Below are 13,572 nucleotides of genomic sequence, written 5' to 3'. Positions count from 1 at the left end.
ATGTATTTTTTAATAAAAAAAACACCTCAAGGAACAAAATTATACACTGTTCTCAACATGCAGTTTCACTAATACCTTGCACGGTTGCTGCAAACGACCTGACTTTAATACTCTTCCTTTAGCGGTAAATGCTAAAATTTCACTTGCTTTCCTTTAATACCTGCTGTAACTACATACTAGTTCTCTGCAGTTTGTGCATGAGGACTCCCAGATCCCCCTCTACTGAAGAACTTTAGCTTCTTTCCATTTAGATAACAAGTTGCTTTTCTATTCCTCTAACCAAAATGGATAAACTTTCATTCATCCACGTTAAATGTCATCTGCCAAACTTTAGCCCATTCATTGAAACTATCCAGACCCATTTTGTAAATATTTTAATTTCTTCTTTGCAACTTATTTTTCCACTTCTTCTGTGTCCTCTACAAATTTAGCTGTAGTTCTTTACTCTCCTTGCATTCATAGCCTTCATGTAGATTGTAATTAGTTGGGGTCTGAGGACTGAATCCTATGACACCTCACTTGTTACATCTTGCCAACCTGGAAAAGATTCACTTATCCCAACTTTTTTCTTTCTGATGGTAAGTGAATTCTCAATCCAAGCTAATACGTTATTCCCAATCCATGTGATAGTATCTAGTGTATTGATCTTTGTGGCACCTTATCAAATTCCTTCTGGATGTACAAATATACTACATCTACAAGATCTCAATTTCCATCTTGCTTATTACATCTTCAAAGAACTTAGAATAATCAAACATGATTTACCCTTCATATAGAGTTGAACAACACGGAACAGACCTTTTAGGTCTAACTTGTCCACTCTGATCAAAAATCCCAATTTGACCTAATTCCGTTTGCCAGCATTTGGCCATTATCTCTCCAGGTGAAAGTGAGGACTGTAGATGCTGGAGATCAGAGTCTAGATCAGAGTGGTGCTGGAAAAGCACAGCAGGTCAGGAATGAAGGCTTTTGCCCAAAACGTCGATTTTCCTGCTCCTTGGATGCTGCCTGACCTGCTGTGCTTTTCCAGCACCACTCTAATCTAGACCCCCATTATCTCTCCATACCCTTCCTATTTATCCAGATACCTTTTAAATGTTGTAATTGTATCCGCTACTACCACCTTCCTCTGGCAGTTCGTCCCATACACACACCAACCTCTCTTTTTAAAGAAAAAATTGTCCCTCGGGTCCTATTTAAATCTTACCCCACTCACCTTAAATCTGTCTTTTAGTTTTGGATTCCTCTAATCTGGGAAAAAGATCTTAGCTATTCACCCTATCTGTGCCCCTCATGATTTTGGGGCATTATATTGTGGTTTTCCAAAGGAACTGGGCCCATTGATTCATCTAGGGAATTTTGGAATAACCACTGTCTGAAACAAAACTAAACTGTTTGTAGACTTGTTGTCATATTCGACCCAAGTTTAGCTTTCAACCATGTCATTCATATCCTCATCAAGACATATCTTTTGTGTCATTTCTGTGTTAATTCATCTGTTGCTAAAATACTCCTGCATTCTCTTTTCACACTTATCCTCAACTATTCCAATGCATTCCTGGCTGGACCCCCACGTCCTACACTCAGTTCCACTTAAGGTTATCCAAAGACTTAAGTCAGAGCACATTCCTTTCGCCTATCACTCATTTGCTCATAGATCAACATTAGTTCCCAGTCAAACAATGTCTTGATTTCAAAAATCAAATTTGTTACTAAATACCTTTTGTAGCTTCCCTTCTTTCTATCTCGTTGAACTCCCTGTCCCGCAACCCTCTGAAATATTTGCTGTCTTTTAATTCTTGCCTCTTGAATATTCATAATTTCTGCCTCTTTGCTTTTGTTACTTTATTCCATTTTGGATTATGTTCTAACTTCAACTTCCTGACTCAAACTCCATATTTAAGTCCAGAGCCTTCAACTGTTTAACAAGACTAAATGTTAGATGTGCTGTGGAGGGTGCTGCGCTCTGTTCTGTAATAGCTGTAATTTACATTAAGTATAGTGAATACTTTGAGGAGAAAGTGAGGTCTGCAGATGCTGGAGATCAGAGCTGGAAATGTGTTGCTGGAAAAGCGCAGCAGGTCAGGCAGCATCCAGGGAACAGGAGAATCGACGTTTCGGGCATAAGCCCTTCTTCAGGAAATCCTGAAGAAGGGCTTATGCCCGAAACGTCGATTCTCCTGTATAGTGAATACTGTCTGTTTGTTGCCAATTGTGGGATCATGCAGTTTGCAAGTTGGTTTGTTCTTTCAATGGTGATGTTAAGGGGAAGAGGAATAGGGAGCCTGATTTAAGTCATGATGCTCTTGCCTTGTCTTAAATTGTCAAGTGGCCAAATTTGATAGACTTGAGCTGGGAAGTTTATGTAGTTATTCTAGTGAAGTAAAATATATAGTTTTAAAATATTTGAAGATGGGCTTATTGCAGTTTTTTAAGGTTGCATTTAATGTTGATGAACAAATACATTTTTCATCTTTGTTTTGGTATTTGCAATAAAGAATAGGTATCAGCTTTTCTTAACTCTTGCTTTTATATCATTATTAAAGTGTTTTTTTACTTGTATATTCTGTACATAAAAAATTGCTTTCTCCCCAGAAGAGTGCATCGTGGCAATAGTATTTAGCAACTTTGATTATTAGTTGAAATTTTAATGTGAAAGCAACTGAAACTTCAGCTTTTGAAATTTACTTCTGGGAATAGTACGGGATTCCAAGAGGTTTTTAAAAAACCTGTGATAGGGTCATTCTTAAATTTACACTGTTTAAAGATATTGAAGTGAAAATCTCTTAGAGTCACAGTCATAGAGTTGTTCAGAATGGAAACAGACCGTTCAGTCCAACTTGCCCATGCCAACCAGATATCCTAAATTAATCTAATCCCATTTGGCCTATATCTGTCTCAAACTCTTCCTCTTCCTCTTCATATACCCATTCAGCTGCCTTTTAAATGTTATTGTACCAGCCCCCATCACTTACTGTGGCAGTTTGTTCCTCACACGCACCACCCTCTGCATGAAAACGTTGACCTTCAGGTTCTTTTAAATATTTCACCTTAAATCTGTGCCCTATAGTTTTGGACCCCCCTGCCCAGGGAAAAGACCTTGGCTACTTACCCCATTCATGCCCCTATTGATTTTTATAAACCTCTATAAGGTCACTCCTCAGCCTTCGCTCCAGGGAAAATAACCCTAGCATATTCAGCCTCCAACCCTGGTAACATCATTGTAAATCTTTTCTGAACCCTTTCAAATTTCACAACATCCATCCTGTAGCAGGGAGACCAGAATTGCACACCATATTCCCAAAGTAGGCTAACCAATGTCCTGTACAGCTGCAACATGATTTCCCAACTTCTATGCTCGATGCTCTGACCAATAGAGGAAAATGTGCCAAACGATTTCTTCACTATCCTATCTACCTGCAACTCCACTTTCAAGGAGCTATGAACCTGTACTCCAAGGTCTCTTTGTTCAGCAACACTCCCTAGGATCTTACCATTAACTGTATAAGTCCTGCTAAGGTTTGCTTTCCCAAAATGCAGCACCTCACATTTTATCTAAATTAAACTCTGTCTGCCACTCCTTGGCCCATTGGCCCATCTGATCCTGTTGTACTCTGAGGTAACCCTCTTCACGGTCCACTACACCACCTTCAATTTTGATGTTCAGATAAATTTACAAAAATACAATATTGTTTGTAGTAGAACATGCAACCAATTAGTTTATAAAATGTTATAACTTGTTTCAGGAGCTGAAATTAAAAGATGAAGAATGTGAGCGATTATCCAAAGTTAGAGACCAACTGGGCCAAGAACTAGAAGAACTTACAGCTAGTTTATTTGAGGTTTGTATTTAATGAGTTTAAGTTGTGCTATGATCTAGAGCAGGTTGAATTAGTCTGATTTTGTTTTTTGCACATTTTAAGTTGATGTACACAAAATTGAAGAATTTAGATGAATATTAAGTGTCAGACATGCTTCATGCCAGTTTAACGTTGGTTTAAACTGATACTCCAGTTTCTAATATCTGCCATCTAAATAATTCAGTGGTGTAATAAATGTAGTTGGTAATTTTGACTCTTGTTCAAGGGTATCTACCAGACTCCACTGCTTTCGTCAGTGTTGTGGAAAACATGTTTGTTACCAATTTTGCAAAACTATCATTGATAGGATGGAAATCCAGTCTATTTTGTCTAAGTCTGTTTTATTTAACTGAGTGAGACCCCATACATTCTTTATTTATTTGTCTGGGGGACAGTAGCTTGTCCTGAGTAACATAGTTGTTACTGGCAACTTGGCCACCACTTCCTGTTTCCTCCTTAGGTCTCTTGTGAACCCCATCTTCTCACTTGGTCTTGCAGCTCCCTCCTTCAGCAACTCATGGCTGCTTGAGGAACCTTGACTCAGAATTGAAGAGCTGGAGTGTGAAGTGTGGATATTGTGACACATCAGGGAGGAGTGAGATACCTTGACTGTTTTAGGAGGCAGTCACATCCTTAGGTTAATTACACCAAATTTTTGTCCATGGTGAGGCAGATAATGGGATCTGGAATTTTCTTGGGATTAGCTGGAATTTGGAAGGATTATGAGCAGTTTGGGTATAAATTTTAAAAGCAGACCACAGAGATAGTAACCTCTATTATTAACTGAGCAACATAGAAATTGATGTCTAGTAAATGAAAATAGATAAATTTGTGGCTCAAAGATGAGGGGTTGGTGGGTAACCTTACAACCTTTAAAAAGCACTTGAAACATCAATGGACATTATGCCAGAAGGTGGAACTAAAGTAGGTGTGGTGTAGCTTTGATAGTACGGATTAGGTGGGCTGAGGGGCCCCTTTTATACTATATTATCTGTGATTGTAAATGTGGGAGAAATAAGTTCTGATTCATGGGGCACCAGCACCGAAACTGGGGAAAGAGTTCAGCTTTGAGATCAGCTTCATTTGAACCATAGGGATGTGCAGGAAGAGAGTTGAGATTAAAACAGATCAAAAATTATCTATTGAATGGTGGGGCAGACCTGTAGGCCTGAGTGGCTTACTCTTCTGTGTTTGTATTCTCGGACCTGTGTCTGGGTAAATCCTCTAACTTGGGTTGTAGGTAGGACCTTAACCTAATTAATGAGGAGGGTTCAATTGGATGGAAGTTTAAAAAATTGAAAAGAAATGAGAGAACAGATGTGCAGGGTAGTGAAGAGGTGAATGATAACCAAAACATGATAAGCAGAAGAATGCAACAAAATAGTAATGTTAAAAAGTCAAAGTTTTACTGCTCTTTATCTGAATAAACTCAGCAATTGTCATAAGATAGATGAGTTGACAGCACAAGTAGAAATGAATGAATACAACTTGATCGTTATGGAGATATAGTTGTACAGTGACTAAGTTTGGAAACTCTATATTCAAGGGTATTCAATGTTTTGGAAGTGTAAGTAAATAAAAGTATTGTTAATACTGACATTTATCAGTGCAGTGGTGAGTAGTGATGCAGGCATGCTAGATTGTGATGTGGAATTAGTTTGGGTGGAAATAATGAATAGCAAGGAAAGAAATCATGGGAGCCAAGAGATGATTCTCATCAAAAGAGCTGTTTCACCATTGAACATATACATCCAGAAACAATGAAGGCCTGGAAGAGGGCAGTACAGTTGTCATAGATTATTTTAATCTGCAAATTGATTAGAAAGATCATTTGGGTGACGGCAACATGAAAGACCACATGTACAGTGTATCAGAGATTGTTTCTTAGTGCAGTATATTACATAGCATACTCAGGAATAGGTTTTTAGATCTGATAATGCATTGAGGTAGGATGAAGTAGGAAATCTCACATTTAAGGATCCTTAAAGAAGTAGCAATCACAATGGTATATTTTCTAAATCATTTTGAGGGAGAGCAACTGTGCTCTCAAACTAATGTCCTTAACTTAAAGGTGATTACAGAGGTACGGAGGAAGAGTTGTTTTAAATGGACTGGGAAAATGGATTAAGGGAAAAGTCAGTGGATAAGCAGTGGCAGACATTTAAGCCAATATTTCATATCCTCAGCAAAAATCTTTTCCGTTTGTAAAGGAGGTCACTATGGAAAGCTTGACTCAGCCGTAATTAACAAAGATGCTCTTGAGGAGCCAATACAATCAAAAAGCTAAGACACACAACGTGCCAAATATGAATGCCAGAGAACTGAGGATTTTGTTAATAAATAAGCAGCAGATGATTAAAAATATAATGAAGAGGGAAAAAAATTGATTATAAATGTAAATTGGCAAGAAATATAAAAATAACAGACTCTTCTATAGAATTATAAAAAGGAAGAGTAGCTAAATTAAGTGAAGCCAAAGGAAGTCACTTGGCAGATGCAAGTTCATAATTGGGAACAGGGAAATTGCAGCTAGGTTAAACCAATATTTTGCATTGATCTTCACAGTGGGGACCACTATTAACATCCCGAAGATATCGGATAAGCTGCTAATGGAAGGAAATATCCTGTGACAGTCTCTATCACAAACAAAAAAGTGTTTAACAAACTACTGAAGGCAGACAAGTTGTCGGAAGCTGATGTTAAAATGCTTGGAAGCAGGCCAAGTGGCTGCAGAGCAAATTGAAGCATTGGTAGAATAAGTCAGAACTCACTGGATTCTGAGGGTTCCAGTGGATTGGAAAATAGCTAATTGTACCACTCCTGTTCGAGAATGAGGTAGACTAAAATCAGGAAACTATAGGCCAGTATGATTGACATCTATCATTGGAGAAAATGCTAGTTTAGGTTATGAAGTGAGGAATTGCAGGACCTTTTAAAAAGGCTTGATGTAATCAAAAAGGTTGCTAAGTATGAAAAGGAAATCATGTTTGTGAAATTTGTTGCAATTCTATTTGAGGATGTAACAAGCAAAGTGGATAAAGGGGAACCGGCAGATGTGTATTTGGATTTTCATTTGATAAGGTGCCGTATAAAAGTTGTACAAGATAGAAGCTTATGGTATTGGGGATAATTTATTATTCTGGGTTGAGGATTGCTCTACACAAAATATAGAGTCAGGATTAATGGGCCTTTTTCAAGTTGGATGCATGTAACTAATGGAATGTTAGGATTCTGCAAGGGGAAGTAGATTGAGTGGAAGGGTAAAAATCTAGTCAGATGGAGCTTAAAGTTTAAAAAAAAAAGTGTAACGCCATTAGTTTGGCAAGAAGAATCAAAGGGCAGGTCACTCTACTAAATGGAGAGACATTCCAAGCAAGTGTTCTTGTGCTTAAAGCAAAACATTAGCATGTCGGTGCAACAAGTCATTGAGAAGGCTATCAGAATGTTAACCTTTTATTAGTAGGGGATTACAGTTTTGAAATGAGGGAAGTCTTGGTGCAACTATGCATGTTGGTGTTGAGACTCCACTGGAGTAATGTACAGTTTTGGTCCCCATATTTAATATACTGCACAATACAAAAAGAAAATGGATTTCATCTCAGACTTTGATTGTGAAAGTCTGATCCTTATTCTGATTACTGGCAAATACTCACCCTGTGGCTGTCTCTCAGCTTCCATGTTAATTCTGTTGACTACCTGTACTTCTTCCCACAAGGCTCAGGTGAGGATCAATAATGATTTCTTCTAGTTTCAAACTAGGCAAGCTTTCCAGCTGCTGTTTGCTTTGTGAATGACAAACTGAGCTTGAGACCTATCCACATTCTACATAACGAACAATAGTTATTTTCTCTGCATAAAGTAAAAGGTTTATGAACAATCATCTCCTGTTGGTGTTCTCAATCCAGTGAGATACTGTCTACTTCAAAGCAACACTGCAGTGCCTGCATTCAGAAAAAAACACTGAGACAACTTAACCAATAGAACTGCCTGTCCCCACGACCCAACTCAAGGACAAGGATATTTTAGAATACCTTCAAAATGAAAAGTAAATCATTTATTTTTCCATTCAACTGAACACTTTGAGCAACCCGTGAATTACTTCTATGTTTTTTTCATTATCTTTCCCAGAATGGCTGACTCTTTGCTGTATGGAGATAATAATAGACACTTTGGTTCTACCAAGATGGCCTTGATTTTTATGTCCTCGTTGTCTACAGGAATAGTGCCAGTAGACTGGAGGATAGCAAATGTGGTTCCCTTGTTCAAGAAGGGGAGTAGGGATAACCCTAGTAACTATAGGCCGGTGAGTCTCACTTCTGTTGTGGGCAAAGTCTTAGAGAGAATTGTAAGGGATAGGATTTATGCACATCTGGATAGGAATAATGTGATCAAGGATAGTCAGCATGGTTTTGTGAAGGGCAGGTCGTGCCTCACAAACCTTATTGAATTCTTTGAAAAGGTGACGAAGGAGGTTGATGAGGGGAAAGCGGTAGATGTGGTATATATGGATTTTAGTAAGGCGTTCGATAAGGTTCCCCATGGTAGGCTACTGCAGAAAATACGGAGATATGGCATTGAGGGTGAGTTGGAGGTTTGGATTAGGAATTGGCTGGATGGAAGAAGACAGAGGGTAGTAGTTGATGGCAAAGTTTCTTCATGGAGTGCCGTCACTAGCGGTGTTCCGCAAGGATCTGTTTTGGGACAATTGCTGTTTGTCATTTTTATAAATGACCTGGAAGAGGGATTAGAAGGTTGGGTGAGCAAGTTTGCGGATGACACAAAAGTCGGAGGAGTTGTTGACAGTGAGAAAGGATGTGGCAGGTTACAGCAGGATACAGAGAAGCTGCAGAGCTGGGCAGAAAGGACTCTGGTGCGGCCGGATCTGGAGTATTGTGTGCAGTTTTGGTTGCCATACTATAGGAAGGATGTGGAGGCACTGGAATGGGTGCAGAGGAGGTTTACCAGGATGTTGTCTGGTATGGTAGGAAGATCGTATGAGGAAAGGCTGAGGCACTTGGGGTTGTTTTCATTGGAGAAAAGAAGGTTTAGGGGTGGCTTGATAGAGGTGTACAAGATGATTAGGGGTTTAGATAGGGTTGACCATGAGAACCTTTTTCCACGTATGGAGTCAGCTATTACGAGGGGGCATAGCTTTAAATTAAGGGGTGGTAGGTATAGGACAGATGTTAGGGGTAGATTCTTTACTCAGCGAGTCGTGAGTTCATGGAATGCCCTGCCAGTAGCAGTGGTGGACTCTCCCTCTTTATGGGCATTTAAACGGGCATTGGATAGGCAAATGGAGGATAGTGGGCTAGTGTAGGTTAGGTGGGCTTGGATCGGCGCAACATCGAGGGCCAAAGGGCCTGTACTGCGCTGTATTTTTCTATGTTCTAATTATGACCATGATCAATATGCAGGTTAGCTTTTAACTGTAAATGATCCAAACTTGAGGAATTAGATTCACTTCAAAGTTGATTCAGATTTTTTTCAAGTGTATAATCCTTGGAGCTAAAAGTTGTGCTTGACACACGAATTATAAATTCAATGTTTGCAACATATTAACTTCCATCAAATTTAGATCAGAACTGAACTGAAAATGCTTTGCCAATGTTTAACAGTTCTCACTTTGCCCTTTGCTTTTAAGGAGGCTCATAAAATGGTACGAGAAGCAAATGTCAAACAAGCTGCAGCAGAGAAACAGTTAAAAGAAGCACAAGGCAAGGTAACAGTGTGATTCCTATTACAAAATTTAATGAGTTTCCAAAGAGGCTTGTGGTTTTTCATTGATTATAGAGTAAAATTCCTACTTTTCTTAGATTACAATTTTTCAGTTTTGTGTTCTGGTCTGAACCTGTTTGCTTCAACTTTTTGTGGGCCTTTCATATATATATATTTTGCTAATTATAGAGTCATAGAGATGTACAGCACAGAAACAGAGCCTTCGGTCCAACTTGTCCATGCTGACCAGGTATCCCAAACCAATCTAGACTCACCTGCCAGCACCCAGCCCATATCCCTCTAAACTCTTCCTATGCATATACTCATCCAGATGCCTTTTTAAACGTTGTAATTGTACTAGCCTCCATCACTTCCTCTGGCAGCTCATTCTATACACGTACCACCCTCTGTGTGAAAAAGTTGCCCATTAAGTCTCTTTTATATCTTTCCCCCCTCATCCTAAACCTATGCCCTCTAGTTCTGGACTCCCCGACCCCAGGGAAAAGACTTTGTCTATTTATCCTATCCATGCCCCTCATGATTTTATAAACCTCTATAAGGTCACCCCTCAGCCTCCGACGCTCCAGGGAAAGCAGGCCCAGTCAGCCTCTCCCTATAGCTCAAATCCTCCAACCCTGGCAACATCCTTGTAAATCCTTTCTGAACCCTTTCAAGTTTCACAACATCTTTCCGATAAGAAGACCAGAATGGCATTCTATATTAAGCAATATTCTGTTCAAACTGCCCATAAATTTGTTGAGCTAAATAACCAATGATTTAAATATTCTGCATTTACTTATAAGATTGACGTACTGCAAGCAGAAGTGGCAGCATTGAAAACACTAGTCCAGTCCTCTTCACCAACGTCACCTACGAAGGAGCTTCAGCCGAATGCAAAAGCTCACTTTAAAAAGGGACATGTTCGAAATAAAAGTACTAGCGCTATGGCCAGCAGCAGCCAAGAGCTGAATGTGATGCAACCTATTGTCCGAGATTGTAAAGAGGTAAGTTTCATTTCTAAAGGTTTTCAAAACTAAATTTTGAGTAATATGAGATCCAATGATGAATGGATAACTTGAAGGACAAATCAATGTTCCAAATTAATTGCAAAACCAGGTCTCACGGTGAAATTAATTGGCAATTCAAGGGTTAAATTGGCCCTGATTGAATCAGAAATAACATTATTGATGTGTGGCACGAACATTCCTTGTCCTTCTCAACCTTGATCGCAGCTTGTGATGTGGTCATCCAGCCCACCATCCTCTAATATGTCTTCTGTTTCTCAGGCTGCAGCAGCTGACTCCAGATAATTACCATTGTAGTCCCTGAAAGGAACCTATATTTGATCCCTCCTTTGTCTCACATGAATGTGTTGTTCCTCAGTGGCATTATTAAATGATTGACATCAGGTTCTATATGTATGCTGAGAATAGTCACCTGTCCCTCACAATCCCCTCCCTCAAATCTTCCTCCATCATTTTTTTAGCTTGCTTTTTTGCCACCCAGTTCAAGATTAGCTGCAGTTTCCTCCGATTGTGTTGGAAAGTGTGATAAAGTTTCATGATTTATTATTATTTGGAAACTTGAGTTCTCACATGGGCAGAATTATATAAAGCTTGATATATGTAGAGTTAAGAAAGGAAGGCCATCCCAGGTACCGGGATGTCTCGAAATTTGTTCGTATATGTCTAAAAGAGGCGTTTCAAAAATAAACCTGAGAGGAGAGTGGTTTGATGCTTTGGAAATAACCAGAAAACATTTTTAGCCTAACAACAAGGTTTTCTATGACATAGGTAGGCAAAAACCATTTCCTATTAGGCAGAGAGAGCCATCTAGAAGATCTGAATGTGCAAGTTTCCTTCAGATAGAAGCAGATCATTCAGGGAAGTGAAGAAGTGCCAATAATAGCTGCAATTTAACAGCCTCCAGAACAGTCAAGTTAGGAGAAAAGAAGTCCTGTGTGGCTTAATATTAATAAGGAAGAACTCCTGACATGAGGCTAGGGAAGTGGAGTTTAAGGACTCCATGCTCAGAGAAGTAAGCGGTGCTAGCAGTTTATTTAAGAGTTTTTGGAAGAGACAGCAACTGAAAAGAGAGCATTAAGTAAATGCAGCTATTGCGGGAAAGCGGTACAGTTGCACTGACTGAAGAGTCATACTGTTTCCATTTTATTGAAATTTGGGAATCAGTAATATTGTTGAGGGTAAAAAGATTGTGAATCCGTATTTCTGATATTTGTAATAAGACCATTTCACCTAGATCTTGTGTAAAATATTTTGTATGTTTTCCTTTTTTATCTTGGTTCTTACATTAAATTACATTGGCAGTCTCTTTTGAGTACGTTAAGTGACTGATTACACAGTAATGAAACTACATGCTAAATGTATGGTCTATAAATCCAGGTTTCACTCTGATCTGACTTGTCCAATATTATTAGTTGAGACCATAGTTAGATTGGGGCTCTTTAGCAGGATAGAAAGCATTAAATTTAAGAGGGGTCGGTGATTTTTTTAAGGAAAGGAGTATGTAGAAATACAAGATATAAAAACAGGAAACTAGTGTATTAAAAAGGTTTAACTTACAAAATTACCTTGACTGATGCTAAGACTTTTCTAGGAGTAACAAATGTTAATAGTGGATCCTTTGAAATCTTGCTGGAAAAGCGCAGCAGGTCAGGCAGCATCCAAGGAACAGGAGAATCGACGTTTCGGGCATAAGCCCTTCTTCAGGAATCCTGAAGAAGAGCTTATGCCCCTGTTCCTTGGATGCTGCCTGACCTGCGCTTTTCCAGCAACACATTTTCAGCTCTGATCTCCAGCATCTGCAGTCCTCACTTTCTCCTTTGAAATCTTGGCCTAAGGCTGCACATAGAGTTGGTATTAGAAACAAAAGCAGGGTTTGTAAGGATGAGACACTAGTGTTGATCCAACTTTTAGAATTAAAATTGAGATACTTGAAATTTGGTTCATTGCTTGACTTATCTAAATTTTAGATGAGATATTTTTAAAAAAACTTTAATTAGAAGAAATGGAAAGGGAATGGAACTATTAAAGAGCTTGCACTCCAAAGAGAGAGGGGAATAAGATAACATGGCTGGAGAAAAGCTTAGAATAGGGGGGAAAAAAAGTTAGCTTGGAGGGTAATTCTCATTCCAATGAGAGATTTGATTTCACCAGAAGCCTGAGTTTAATGCATAAATTTACAGAAGATGGCATTAAAAAATATTTTACTTCAACTTTGCAAGTATCTTTTGAATTGTTGTGGTCAAAAGGTGTTTGGAATTTTAAATGGGTGTGTGTGACCTGATAAGCAAGTCTGTGAACACCAGGCTGTCAGGAGCAATGTACAGGTAAAAAGTTTGTGCTCATCTCTAAAGTGTATAATTAAAATTTACAAGGAAGGAAGGAACCGAATCAGACATTGGTAGAGTTTGCATCAGAGAACGAAATGCTGTGGGATCAGTAGTAGGAAATTACACACTGCTAAGCCTTCTTAGGATTTACTCATTTGGAAAAGTATGGACTTGTTAGCGATAGGCAGTATGGCTTTATGTGGGGAAAGTTCTCTCTCTCTCTCAAACTTGATTGAGTTTTTTTAAGGAAGTGACAGATGAGGGCATGGTGTTAGATTTTGTCAATATGGACTTCAGTGAGGCCTTTGAGAAGGTCCCTCATGGCAGGCTGAGACAAAAAGTGAAGTTACCTGGGATCCATAGTAAGCTGGTAAGACCGATACAGAACTGGCTTAGTCATACTCTTCAGAGTAGTGATGGAAGGCTGTTTTTCTGACTGTAGATCTGTGATCGGTGGTGTCCTGAAGGGATCAGTGTTGGGACTCCTATTGTTTCTAATATATAAAGGAGAATGTAGGTGGCTTCATTGGTAAGTTTTGAGGATACGGATTTGGGGGAGCTGTGGACAGCAAGGGGGATTGCCAAAAGATACAGCAGGTTATAGATAGTGGAGAAATAGTAGATGGCATTTAATCTGAACAA

The 13,572-nt window shown here is 39.0% G+C and overlaps 1 protein-coding gene across 6 annotated transcripts in view; it reads left to right on the top strand.

Moving 5' to 3' along the window:
• LOC122559768 (RAB3A interacting protein (rabin3)) overlaps nucleotides 1-13,572 on the top strand; it is a 63,891-nt gene that overhangs the window by 26,202 nt on the left and 24,117 nt on the right. For all 6 annotated transcript variants that reach the window (XM_043709763.1, XM_043709767.1, XM_043709766.1 and 3 more), the window contains exons 4-6: nucleotides 3,747-3,842; nucleotides 9,505-9,582; nucleotides 10,382-10,582. In XM_043709763.1, the coding sequence (XP_043565698.1) occupies nucleotides 3,747-3,842; nucleotides 9,505-9,582; nucleotides 10,382-10,582 (375 nt within the window). The remainder of the gene's footprint in view (nucleotides 1-3,746; nucleotides 3,843-9,504; nucleotides 9,583-10,381; nucleotides 10,583-13,572) is intronic.

The sequence above is a fragment of the Chiloscyllium plagiosum genome, chromosome 19, assembly GCF_004010195.1.
Source record: "Chiloscyllium plagiosum isolate BGI_BamShark_2017 chromosome 19, ASM401019v2, whole genome shotgun sequence".
NCBI lineage: Eukaryota > Metazoa > Chordata > Chondrichthyes > Orectolobiformes > Hemiscylliidae > Chiloscyllium > Chiloscyllium plagiosum.
Note: the sequence above shows the minus strand (reverse complement) of the source record. Positions and strands in the feature narration are given on the sequence as shown.